General features: G+C 39.6%; 1 protein-coding gene across 38 annotated transcripts in view; it reads left to right on the forward strand.

The window, feature by feature from the left end:
- The window catches only part of ESRRG (estrogen related receptor gamma), a 472,603-nt gene that overhangs the window by 310,126 nt on the left and 148,446 nt on the right, over positions 1 to 14,031 (forward strand). For 33 of the 38 annotated variants that reach the window (XM_083733538.1, XM_083733529.1, XM_083733539.1 and 30 more), the window contains one exon: positions 11,958 to 12,373. In XM_083733538.1, coding sequence (XP_083589664.1) covers positions 11,958 to 12,373 — 416 coding nt within the window. Of the gene's footprint in view, positions 1 to 5,262; positions 5,358 to 11,957; positions 12,374 to 14,031 lie in introns of all 38 variants that reach the window. The other 5 variants (XM_083733522.1, XM_083733525.1, XM_083733527.1 and 2 more) reach the window with 1 other exon arrangement.

Raw genomic sequence — 14,031 nt, forward strand, 5'->3', positions numbered from 1 at the left:
CATATATGTATGTGTGTGCGTGCAAAATATGCAAATACACTTACAAGTTATCACTCCTTAAAAAAAAATCATTTTGGACACTGGCAGGTTTTAAAGTTAACTGTCATCCACTTCTGGTCATCAATTGTCAACATTCATTTTGAGAGCCTGAACACCAAATTGTCTGAATACAAATGCACATCCCTGTGTTGAGCCATACTTCTTTTTGAAAGACTTGATACTTGTAGAAATTAGTTATTTGGGTCAAAGAGCTTAAGAGAAGGTTTCTTAGTAGTACATGAAATTGTTACAACTGAATTCTCTCTGTGTGTATGTATTAAAAAAAAAAAAACCACACACACACACACGTGAAAATTGATACTACTAATTTAGTCTTTTCAAATACTGTATATTTTCTTTACCTTTGATTTTTTTTAAAAAACAACAATAACACATGTCATATCTACATGTGTAGGACATACTGAAAAGTGACTTAATTTTAGTGTCTCTCACTCACATACCTGTCAAGGGCATAAGGCCATGTACCGTAATCTTGTTTTGTTTTGTTTTGTTTTGGGTGGTAGAAGAACATTTACCTTCCGCTGCCTGCCAGTGCTGCTAATGTTGACCCCACAAGCAAAAATCTAGCAGCATGTCATGGCCTTTAAAGATCCATCAGCTTTGTCTACTGCAGAAACAGTGCATGTCTAAAGACACATTTAATTAAAGCTGCATTAGTGCATATATACAGACTTGTTAAAACACTTAGTTTGTCTCAATAATATTGATTAAATAGCAGTAGTTTGTTTAATCCAAGTGTATTTTTTCAATTATTACATTACTTAAAAGTCATCAGGGTAATGGTGATTACTAGTGAAATATCATGTTAGTTATAGAGTAATGCCATAAGAATTGATTTGGACTTGGCAGGAAAGAAAGGCACATACATTCTCTCTGTCATATAATGCCAGAGCCCGATTTAGATGATTAGGACAAGAGGTTTCTGTGTAGCCTTAATTCATATAAAATGTGTGTGTTTTATAGACTTACAGGTTGCTCTCTACTACCTAAATAGTCATTATATCAATGAACACCTCAGCCAGTTAATTATGCAAAACATCCTGTATATAATTACATGGTATTATTATGCATTTAATAGTTTTATTGATTTGCCACTTGCCTACATATAGTATTTAGAACTATAAACAAGGGATGCTTACTTTGAATTGGAATAGACCCAAGGAAATTAACGCAAGATAAATTATGCTGGTTGCATTTACTGCTTCTGATTTAATCCTTGTGTGTTGTAATATAGCCACAATTCCTAGTTTGCAGAATCATGTGATGTCACCAGGACCATTTTATTTCTTTTCCCATTTTTGAGAGATTGATTCGTCAATGCTTTTTTAAGATGGTCCTTGTGTGCACACTATTACCTTGGGTTTTTTATTTATTTGGGGAGCAATTTGCTTGGAAGTGCTCCCACATTAAGTTAGTGCACTATATTTAATAGAAGAAGAGGAAGGAGAGAACAGGGTCAAGAGGATAGGTTTTCAAACATTTTCTTCACTGTGTGTCCTTTTTCTGTGACACATCCCCCCCCCTTGCCAGTTATCTGCAGCATGGCTATTATTGTGAAGGGATATCTCTTTCTTTACCACTTCTTCCTTCACCGTAGTTGGTGACAAGGGATGTTGTAGGCTCTCCCCCCAAGAACAAAAGCAACATAAATTTTCAAGACGATGGAAGTAAATTTTACAGACAAAATAAGAAAAAAAGCCTATTTTTAGTTGCAAATTGCTTCTTATTAATCTCTGTGCAGATGTTATTTAAAGTAATGAAATACGTTTTTGACTGTCATTTATATAGGCCAGAATTACTTCTGATTATTTTACTATTAATGGTCTCTTCCATTAGGTTAACCAGGCACACCTCAAGATATTTCTTATTAAAAGGGAAAAATATCCTTTTCTATTCCTTTTCCAACCAAGCCAGTGCACCTTAATGCAATGATGATATGTTAGACGCAGCAGTTGTCAAAGCATCGTATTACAGTGATGCCATAATGACACCCTGTCTCTGTAAAGTAGTCATGTTTTCTCAAATCACACGTTGCACCGTTGATTTCTGACATGACACTTCATTCAGTCGCTTTCCTTTTCTTCGGCGTTGCCATTCTCTGACAATAGCAGCTGGTGCCCATTTTCCTGCTAAGTGATTCACATTTTGCCACTTTGCTAGAGTGCAATTAGCTGAGGCAGAAAAAAGTGCTCATTGTAAAATAGCTCAGCTGAGATTGTAACTCAACTCAGTAACGAGAGCTTGTGCGAGAGAGTCTTGAGGTGACTTGGGTGTCGAAGAAGGGGGAGCAATGTGTTTGGGTTTCCTTCCACACAAATATTTATTCTCATTTATAGTCAGAAAAAGAATATACAAATGATTTCTGGTTTTTGCTGGTTTTGCTGAAGCACTGATTGTGCTTTTAGGGTCGTAAAATCATTTGAAATGGAGGGCACAGGTATATGTGAGGAAACTAATGGTTTTGTTATTAAAGGCCAGATTTCAAAAGAAAAGGAGCTGGATTTAAGTTCTGCCTTCCTTGTCAAAGTTTAAATTGGAAGCTCAATAGAAACAGATACCTTCTTTGAGGCGAAGAGGCTTCTTTGATTATGAAACATTATAAAACGCTGATATCCACATGCACACCATTCCAAACCTGCTTAGCTGATTTGCTGCTGCTTTGGGGCTGCAGGGGGCGGGAGGAGAGGAAGTCCTGTTGCATGAGTGGAAGTATGTTCTGCTCCTGAAAACACACAACTGAGTATCACCCACTATGTATATCAGGAGGGGGAAACCTATGGGCTTCCAGATGTTGTTGGACTACAACTCCATAATTCTTGACACTGGCAGTGCTGTCTGCGGCTGATGGGAGATGGAATTCAATATCTGGATGGCCACATCCCTAATATATATTGATCATGCTATAGAAATATAAATAATGGTATTGTTTTGTAATTTACGCCCCATCCTAAAAACACCAACCTAGAAGTTGGATTCATTTTAATTGAATATCGTTTCCATGTAAGATTCTAGAGAGAGTAGTCCTTTGAAAATGGAAACATTTTGTCCAGGATTATCGCAAAACTTTGACCCAAATAGCTATAGCACTATAGCTAAAACTATGGTCCATTTTCATTGTAATTTCCTGGAAATTGTGTTGTGTTGGTTTTTTTACTAGCCAAATCCTAAATATGTTTTATGGAATTAAGTGATTTCAGTGGAACTTACTGCCACATAATGAGGTCAGAATAAAGCTGTGAGCCAGCATGCTTAATATTCCTAGTATTCCATAAGAACCTGGCTGAAAAAAGGGATTATGCATCTGCTGAGCTCTGTCCTCTTGCATGCGTGTTTAATTAATTTCAAAATTGACTTGCTCAATGGGTTTCTTGGCCCTAGCCTTATAGTGACCAGTGGCCATTCATCATAGCTATCAAAGTGAAAAACTAAAATCTTTAGCAGCTTTTATTAAGAAAATTTAGAAATGTGCTGTGGCATGCAATATCAGTATTATGTTTGTTGTAGGCATTTAAGTAGGGGAGGTTGCTAACTGTCTTGGTATGCAGTTGGAGGCTGTGAACTCCAATTACACAGATAAAAGATCTACTTTACTTCAAATTAACCCTACCCCACATCCCAGTCTATGAGGCTGTGACCAGACACTTTTCTGTAACAAAAAGGGATAAGCATTTTTTTTTAAAAAAGAATCTCTAGTATAGAAAGGCATCCCTATATATTTACGTATATATGAAAATTGCTCACCTGTATTTCTTGACAGAGAAAAGAGGTGTAATCTCCAGTTTGTTTGCTTAACGTGCATATATGTAACACTTCACAAGCTGCTATTTCATGCATTTGCCCTACAAATGTCCACCATCCTTTCTACAAGATGGGCTCAGCCCTTAGGTACACCTGGAAGAACAATTGGAGTTACCAGCCAATTGAATAAAAACAATAATAAAGAGGAAAATAATCCTACCATGGCTTTAAAATAAATATTGTACACTTAAATATGACACATGTAATTTCTCATTGTAAACGTTAACTACATTTAGATTTTTATTAATCTGCTGTGACCTAAAAAAAAAAAATCTGTATTAACAGCACATTGTGGAATTGGACTTTGAATGCAGATAAAGCCATCATCTTGAGAATAGCTCTTTCTGACAAAAAGGTGTTCTTTTGAAATAAAGTCCTATTCACTACATTCCTCTTAGAGTTAATGTGAATTTTAGTGCCTCTAATTTAAGATTGAAGTGAGGTCTAGAATAAAAATCACCGGCTGACAATTGAATTATAGACAGTTGTGAATATTTCAGGCTTGCATAAAAGAGCTTCAGAAAATCATGCACACAGAGAAAGAGGGAATTAAGGTTGAACTAGTTTTTTGGAATATGGTAATTGTGGCACTAGTACGTCTTCAGTGTAATGAGCTAAGTAGTAATTAGGAAGCCACTGTTTTCCTTTAGAGGTCTTTAAAAAAAATTAACATCTGCCCAGCAATAGTGGACTCAAGTGATGAGTGCTAACACTATTGTAGCATAGTTAAAACCTAATTGGGCAACCCTTCTCAATATATGGCAAACGAGGACTGAGCTCACTCAGTGACCATAGCAGGTAGAAAGGAAAAATGGAAAACATCGGGTTGGGAGTGGATTGCCCTACATGGAAGTAGTATGGTGCCAAAATTTTCTCTTTAAAAATGAAAAAACTGCACCAATTGATAAAAATAAATTACATTTTTAAATTATCAAAAGGTAAAGAAAATTTGAGTGAAATTCTCACAGGTGAACTATATTGATTTGTTGCTGTACTTAATTTGTTTTTAAGATGGTCAAGGGATATTTGTGACCGAGTGCCTCATTCACAAATAATCTTTGGCACTCTGTGCCATGCAGCCTTCCCAGGTGCCCAATCTTCCTGAAAACCTCATCTTGTTCTTGACTTCCCTTTCCAGCAAGCATGGGAAGGTAGGGAGACTGCTTGCTATGTCTCTGAGAACTATTGCTCTCTGCTTTTAAAGAGTGAAGACTTTTAGGTTTTTAAAGAAATCAGTGTGGAAATATTTTTTAAAAGGTAAAAGAAAGGAGTTATCTTAAAAAAACAAAGTCAGCAAATGTATTCCTCTGAGGTTCTGAGTAGCCAGTCTCCCCGGCTTCCTATGACTCATTTGATGCCCAGGGGAAGACATCATGAGGTAACTCCTTCCATGGGCTTTTTCAGATCAGAAAGTGCAGGCAGCTGGGGAAGCTGCATGGAGAAATGTTTAATGGAAAGAAAAATACATACACCACAATTGGCCACCTCACAACAATAAGGTAAGCTCAACACTGCACTCACTGAAATATGTGTGTGTATGCATGTGTGCACGCCCTGCAAAAGAGGCAGAAAAATGGAAGCTTTATCTGCAGGGAAAGATAGCTTTCAGGAAATTGGAATACAGGCTTTGGCACAGTGCTAGCTGGAACCTTGAACAGAAGCACCCATGTTCAGCATTGCAACATTTTGTTCCACTTAGTTATTCCAGACATAGATTCTCCTTGCTCCCTGTGTTCTTCCTTATATTAATTAACAATGACAACAAAAAATATCCTTAGTTGCACCATCTACCTTGTTTTGAGTCATGTTTGGTCCTATTCTCCTGGGAACTAAGCCAAGTTTTCATACATTGACATAATTTGTGTTCCTTTTTCCTTTCTGTACAGTGGTGGTTGTTGATTTTGAACCTGCCTGCACCTGCAGCCATAGACATGGTCAGATAAAACTTAAGTTAGTACAGTGGTACCTCAGGTTACAAATGCTCCAGCTTACAAACTCCGCTAACCCGGAAATAGTACCTCAGGTTGAGAACTTTGCCCGAGGATGAGAACGGAAATAATGGGGGAGGCCCCGTTAGCAAAAGTGCACCTCAGGTTAAGAATAGTTTCAGGTTAAGAACAGACCTCCAGAACAAATTAAGTTTGTAATCCGAGGTACCACTGTATTAAGAAACCACAACTTCAAGGATACTGGGAGTCTGTAGTCTTAATAATTACCAGGTCCCATGTTGATGACATCTTGTTCTTTCTAAGATGATGGCTAATATTTTGGTTCTTACATCATGGGCATGGGAAAAGAGAACAGGTACCAGTATGTATTTGGGAAGTTAATCAGTGTGTAATTTACTGGAGTTGCAAAACCACAGTTGTAAATTAAAGGTAATTCTGCAAACTGTACTTCAATAACTTTTTGTGAAATCACAACAGAGAGGAGTTATAGTAAGAAGGGGGAAGCACCATCTGTGACATTGTATGGGTGGTGCCAGAATGAGCTGCAACTTGATCAGATATTTCATTGAAACGATAGGTAAAGAGAACAGCAACTTTCTGGCAAACTTTCACTGTGGCCTAATCACCAAGTACTGCATGGCTAAGAAATAACTACAGTCTGCAGCAGTTATAACCCTGATATCTTATTTCATTGGATCATCATCATCATATTGATATGCCACCCATCTGAGTGGGTTGCCCCAGCCTCTCTGTGCGGCTCCCAACAAAATATTAAAAACATAATAAAACATCAGCCATTAAAAACCTCCCTGTACAGGACTGCTTTCAGGTGTCTTCTAAAAGTCATATAGTTATTTACCTGTTTGTTGTTGGAAGATTATGATTAAATTTTAAAGCAATTCTCTCACAGTTAAATAAAATATATGTTGGGATATGGGGCTGGTGGCGTGGGGGGAAAGGCCATGTTTTACTGCCCGTATAACTTCTCATTTCAGTCACAGATCATAATGTATGTGAGAGCTGTCCAGTAATTATAAGTTGAACAGTGGTATAACTACTCTAAATTAAAAGGAATTCATAGAGTTGCCGTAAGAAAGCACTGATCCACTTTCTTTCAAATGTGGACTTGAGAAAAGTGCTTAGCCAGGAGTGGAAGGTGAGAGTCAAGAGAGCTATTTATTAATTATGACATCCATTAACAATTGAAAATACAAGGCAGCAGATTAAGAAGAAAAGACAGGGTTCCCTCCTACCTTTTCTGTCTAGTTCTAAGAAGCCACAGGTGGTGGTGGTGGTTGTTGTTGTTGTTGTTGTTTTTAAAAGCTTTCTGTCTTGTAGGCTACTATAATTATTTTACTTATCTTTATCATTGTAATAGTAATAGTCACTCAGATATTTGTCTAATGGCTTTTAGATCTTCAAGGCAAACGTTTCTTTTGACTAGTAACAGAATTCTCAATATATTTACATTGTCAGCTGTGATTTATTTTGTCCAAATTCTTTTAGTTGTCAATCCACTTGGGGGCAGAGGGTGGGAAGTCTGTCTACTATAAGTGCTCCAGTTTCAAACTACAAGGGCATGTAAAGAAATATTGTCTGTGGCTGCCACTCACCTCTGGAACTACCTTCTCCCAGAGAATCTCCATCAAAGTTTAAGCCTTTATGTGTTCTAGAGTTCTTGCTTCTGGTGGCAAAGGGTCAAACTGATGCTAAACTTGTAGTTCCATGAACCTTTTTTAAAAAATGCAAATAGCAGCTGCAGGTTTCTTTGGGCAAGAGTGGCACCACAACATATGGGTATTGGAAATTTGCCTCTTCACCCTTGCTGTGGTTCCAACAAGAATTACTCTACTCCCAAAAGCTTCTAATGGCAATGAGAGGAAAGCTCCCATTGGCACCAATGGATGCTTTCCAGTGCCAGTAGTAGCTTGGAGGGACAACTCAAAGCTGCTGCAGCAGGGCTTCCAGCTATTTTGGGACTACAACTCCCATCATCCCTAGCTAACAGGACCAGTGGTCAGGGATGATGGGAATTGTAGTCCCAAAACAGCTGGAGGGCCAAGTTTGGCCATCACTGACATATGTAGTTTGACTCTAAGAGTTGCATAAAAAGGTAAAGGTACCCCTGCCCGTACGGGCCAATTGTGTCCGACTCTAGGGTTGTGTGCCCATCTCACTTAAGAGGCTGGGGGCCAGCGCTGTCTGGAGACACTTCCGGGTCACGTGGCCAGCGTGACGAAGCTGCTCTGGCGAGCCAGCACCAGCGCAGCACACGGAAACGCTGTTTACCTTCCCACTAGAAAGCGGTGCCTATTTATCTATTTGCACTTAGGGGTTCTTTCGAACTGCTAGGTGGGCAGGAGCTGGGACCGAGAGACGGGAGCTCACCGCGCCGTGGGGATTCAAACCGCCGACCATGCGATCGGCAAGTCCTAGGCACTGAGGTTTTACCCACAGCGCCACCCGCGCTATAACATAGATAGAGATTTTTTTTTAAGTATTCTATAACTTGAAATGCATATATTTGTATTATGCTTATATTTTCTTAAAATAGCTAACTGTTCTAAGCATCAGAAAGAGTGAGACAGATATTACAATAAATAAACTTACTCCAAATCTCAGTGGGCTTATGTTGAATAAAGTCCTTTTGAGAATTGTGACTTCCCTCCCTTGCAAAGAGTAATTAGAGTTTTGATACTAACAGAAGTTATTTGCCTCCCAAAATTCCAGCTTTGGTCGCTGTCTACTCCAACCATCTATTTTGGTTGCATTGATTTCAGTTGTCCTGCTTGTTAAAAAATCAAATCAAATAGATAGACTCTAAGATTACCTATGCTTGTGTTTTATAAACAGGTTAAAAGTACATGTGCATCCAAAACCTATTCATGCTTGGGGATCAAATGCAGTATATATGTAATTTTAATATGATGATCTAGCTATGTAACATTTTACATTTTCTGTGGATTTAAGCTGCATTTTTATTTTATTTAAGCTGCATTTTTAAATTGATCTATGTGAATGTTCAGTTTCTAAATATGGGTTTGTCTTACTCGTCAGTCTCTGTTTATGCTTGCCCTGTCCCTGCCCTGAGTCCTCTGGCAGGTGGCATCTCTTTTCATTGAGTTTTAGGCTGAAGACATTAATAAACAGCATGGGACATTCCTGCTGTTTCTAACCTTCTCTAAACCACAAGAACAAGGGAGAACTGCTCAAGTGTGAGAGGGGATGTGAGCTTCTAATCCAACAACATGGATGAGCAAACTTGGTGCCTATGAGTAACCAATTGGAGCTTTTAAAAAAATAAAAATAAAATGCCAGTTTATTAGGAAAATCACAAGCAATATTTAACTTCTTACTTGTGTTTCGAAATGTTTGAGCAAAACAATGTGAGACTTGGGACAGAGCATACTCATCCACGCCTCAGCTGCGCCTTGGGAAAAGATTTCAGGGCTGCTTCCATGGAGGGCAAATTAAGCATAACCCTTGACTCTATTGAAACTAGCAAAAGTTTGTGATGAAAATAACAGTGGAAGACTGCTGGCTAAATGAGAGGACAGAACCAAAGCACTGCCAGCTAAAAACAGTCACAGTTCCGTTCCCTTCCCAAATTCAACTGAACACTCTTAAGTAGAAGAAAACTCTTCTGACCAAATCTCAGTATCTTCATTCATGATCATAAAAAGGCATCGCTGTGTTATCACAATATGTAAATGTGCATGAGTTAATTGATTAGCATTTAACATATTGAAATCAAAAAGTTAATCAGATCAAACCTTTTTAAGTTTGGTAACTACTCAAGAAATATTGTGAAGTCTGTTGTCCCTTGTTTCTAGGGACTCTTTCACACTTAATATCTCTTAGATTTGGGCATCAAATTGGTACACTAGTAAGGGAGCTATGACTATACTCAAGCTTCTTCTTAATGGGTGAAATGGCATTTAGTGAATTCCTGGAAGAATTTCAAAGAGTCTACTTAACATGCTAATTCTCATCGCATCTTTGTCTCTTCAATTGCAGACCACATAGTATTACATTGTAATTTTGCTGCATACCATACTTGCAAAAAGTGAGCGATTTTTACTCCTTTGACAGGGAGACAACCCACAAGTTCAAATGTCTGTTCACTTTTAGGTACAGTATCAAATATTTTAGCAAGTACAACTTCTCTCTATTTCCTCTATTAAAAACAAATACGATAATAATAATTTATTATTTATTCCCCACACATCTGGCTGGGTTTCCCCAGCCACTCTAGGCGACTTCCAACAAAAGATTAAAAATACAAATAAACCCCACAACCTACTTACCTCATATGAACTTGCAGGTGTATGGGGTGCTTACACAGTTATTATTGGCTAATCTTAAGATAATAGGTAAAATGTAATTGCAGCTATAGCTGATGAATCATCCCGCTTAGATTTTGTGAAACAGGAGTCAAACCTTAGCTATTTGTTGGAAAACTGAGATGACCCATTACTAAATAGCTGTATGTATAAAATCTTCCTAAAAATGATTTACTCTCTGATTCTTAAGGTTCAATCAATAGCAGATGCAGTTATGGTTTAACGAAACATGCTGACAAACAGTAATTACTGAGGAAAATATTTGGCTTATCAAATATATATATATATATATATATATATGCTTTCGTAGATTTTCACGGGTACAGGAATGCAGGTTTTGGTGTCCTCGGGTGTCTTCCCGTGTAAAAGTTGGGGTGTCTAGGCGACGTTTCGACGAGGTCTCACTCGTCATCTTCAGGCTGGTGCTTTCGGCTTCTTGTTACTGGAACAGAGCGGGATCTCAATGTTTGAGTTCCTATAAATACTGTAGAGGGGGTGTGGTGTCTAGCCTCCAATGTTCTGGGCAGAGAGGAAGTTCCCAGGCTAGTGTGCCTTTTCTTCTTTTGTTCCTTAATTACTTGAGAGATACCTTGAGTGATTTCTTGAGTGATATCCTGAGTACCACTTAGGTGGGTCATTAGGTGTGGATTAGTTGCTAAAGTCTTTGTGTCTTGACCTCTTGAACTTTGTGAAGAGTTTTCCTGAGAAGATGGCTGTATTGCACTTAGTTGTGCTTTGGCTTGGCTTCGTGTATAGGGGCGAGCTGTGGTTTTGTGGCTTGTGTCAGCCAGATCTGTGTAGGGATTGCAGGGGGGTGCAGCATCCGGAGGTGCCCCCATGGATTGGCTACACAGATCTGGCTGACACAAGCCACAAAACCACAGCTCGCCCCTATACACGAAGCCAAGCCAAAGCACAACTAAGTGCAATACAGCCATCTTCTCAGGAAAACTCTTCACAAAGTTCAAGAGGTCAAGACACAAAGACTTTAGCAACTAATCCACACCTAATGACCCACCTAAGTGGTACTCAGGATATCACTCAAGAAATCACTCAAGGTATCTCTCAAGTAATTAAGGAACAAAAGAAGAAAAGGCACACTAGCCTGGGAACTTCCTCTCTGCCCAGAACATTGGAGGCTAGACACCACACCCCCTCTACAGTATTTATAGGAACTCAAACATTGAGATCCCGCTCTGTTCCAGTAACAAGAAGCCGAAAGCACCAGCCTGAAGATGACGAGTGAGACCTCGTCGAAACGTCGCCTAGACACCCCAACTTTTACACGGGAAGACACCCGAGGACACCAAAACCTGCATATATATATATATATATATATATATATATATATATATATATATTTGCTTTCGTAGATTTTCACGGGTACAGGAATGCAGGTTTATATATATATATATATAGTTTTAGCTCCCTTTGTTAGTATGTTACTGCAAGTGATGTAAGTGAGTGGGTGGGTTGGGAGGTAAGCTCTAGGAATAACCTGGTGCTGAATTCATTGTCACCTTTGATGACAGTTTAGAATTTAGAGAGTTGATTTAAGGAAAATTGGCAAGGGGGAAGTAGAGAGCAAAAAATAAACTGGATCCAGTCTCTTTAAAGTTTTTGTTTACTGCCTGTCTAAGGCTTTGATAAAGCTCTGTCATGCCCTTATGCTGATTACCTTCATGTAGAACAAGAGGTATTGACTAATGAATGAATGATGTGCGGTCCTTAGCCCTTGCAGTGCTGCCTTTAAAGAGCATTGTCTTTAATGCACAGAAACTTCTCTCTCTCTCTCTTTACAATTCAGGCTTCTCTGCAGAATGTCAAGCAAGGATCGACACATTGATTCTAGCTGTTCGTCATATATCAAGACGGAACCATCGAGCCCCGCCTCCTTGACGGACAGCATCAATCACCACAGCCCTGGTGGCTCCTCTGACGCCAGTGGGAGCTACAGTTCAACCATGAATGGACATCAGAATGGGCTAGATTCGCCTCCACTCTATCCATCTGCCCCAGGTCTTGGGGGTAATGGTCCTGTCAGGAAACGATATGATGACTGCTCCAGTACCATTGCTGAAGATTCACAAACCAAGTGTGAATACATGCTGAACTCAATGCCCAAAAGACTGTGTTTGGTGTGTGGTGATATTGCATCAGGGTACCACTATGGAGTGGCTTCATGTGAGGCCTGCAAGGCTTTCTTCAAGAGGACAATTCAAGGTCAGTGCTTGACTACATTTTTCTGGTCCAAAGAAGCACAACTCCCCCTTCCTGCTCTTTTTTTATTCCTGAAGTTGTTTTGTTACATTTTATTGTGTTCACTCATCCTAATACCATGTTCCAGTGGAACGTGGAGGCAACTTTATAGGAGTGAGGACCGCCTGATTTAATTCTCTCTGCTTTTCTTTATTTTGATAGTGAAAGGGTAGGCAAAGATATATTGAAATTGCTTCTCCCACCCTCCTGTCCTACCCACCTCCGAAAGTCAAGAAGCTTTTCAGAGCAGGATTCCATGCATTATCTCAGGGATGGGGAACCTGCAGCCCTCGAGATGTTGGTGAAATACAATTCCCATCATCCCCAATCCTTGGCCATGTTGACTGGGATGGAAAGTGGGAGTCCAATAGTATCTGGAAGGTCACACTCAGATTCCCAGTCACTACCTTGTCTTTTGCATTAGAAACATGCCACATATTTTGAAGCACAAGGTGGTAAAGTTGGAGCTGATTTAAGGCACATTCTCCTTTATTGGCTTTGTTTCTATTTGTATTAAAAACTAAACCTAAACCAATATAGTGCTCCTTATCCCCAAAATGGGAGGTGTTGGTTTCCAGAGTTAGAAGCCTTACTGCCAGGGTAATAGCCTGAGTTTGGTCTGTCTGCGTCAGTTTTCACCTGTAACAACACCCCTCCCAACTCTATTATTTATAGTAGCTACAAGGAAAGATCCCACAGCAGGACTACCTGCAAATGCAGGCTTCAGTCCACCTGCACTATTGGCAACAATTAAACCAGTCTCCTCCTCCTGACAACTATTTGCATGGTTATAATTGAAGTGCTTTCCATGTTGCTAGATCAAAAGTTGCCTAGCAACTGGCCAGCCCTCAGCTTAGACAAAACTACTCAGCTGTGTTGGGGCATCTGGCCCAGCTGTCAGGAAACCACTATTCCCATGCCATTGACATTTGGAAGGGGATATAAAAAACAGCATCACAATGAATTGTAATAGTAACAAAACACGTTTAATCAATTTACTGAATGGCATGGGTGAAGGAAACGGGGAGCCAGGCATCTGTGTTTGGAGAGGCTGCAGACAAGGGATGAATATTACCTTGAATACCAGGCATGGAAAAGAATGTGGTCATGTGTAGCTGCAGGTTTTGTTTAGAGAAGCAACTGAGTGAATAAGGGAAGCAGGAACACTTTCTGCATAAGTTTGACATTCTCCACAAGTAAACTTAAACCCATGCCAAACTCTCATGAGAATGCAGGGACTTGCAATTCCCTAGGCCACACTTCCACATATATCCCCACCCTTTGATGTGCATCTTACTAATATTTGGGTAGGCAACCTTTTTGGCTTTGCAGGCCAGATCCCTACTGGATCCTAGCCTTGCCATCTAAATTTGACAGGTGGGTCAGGCTGCCCACCTATCATTCAGCTGACATCACAGTGACATCAAATGACTGGGCACTTTGAAGTCTTGACATTGGGACTTCAAAGCACCATTCAAGTGCTTTGTGCCCTGTGCAATACTTTAAAGCCTGCTTATCAGCTGGTGGGGTAGTAAAGCTGAAAGCTGCTTTTTGTAGGCATCAATTGCATGAATGAGTTCCCTGTGGGGCCAGAGGTCTCCAAGCCCTTCTCTAAAGTGCCA

Source organism: Podarcis gaigeae (assembly GCF_964106915.1).
Source record: "Podarcis gaigeae genome assembly, chromosome: 3".
Lineage (NCBI taxonomy): Eukaryota > Metazoa > Chordata > Lepidosauria > Squamata > Lacertidae > Podarcis > Podarcis gaigeae.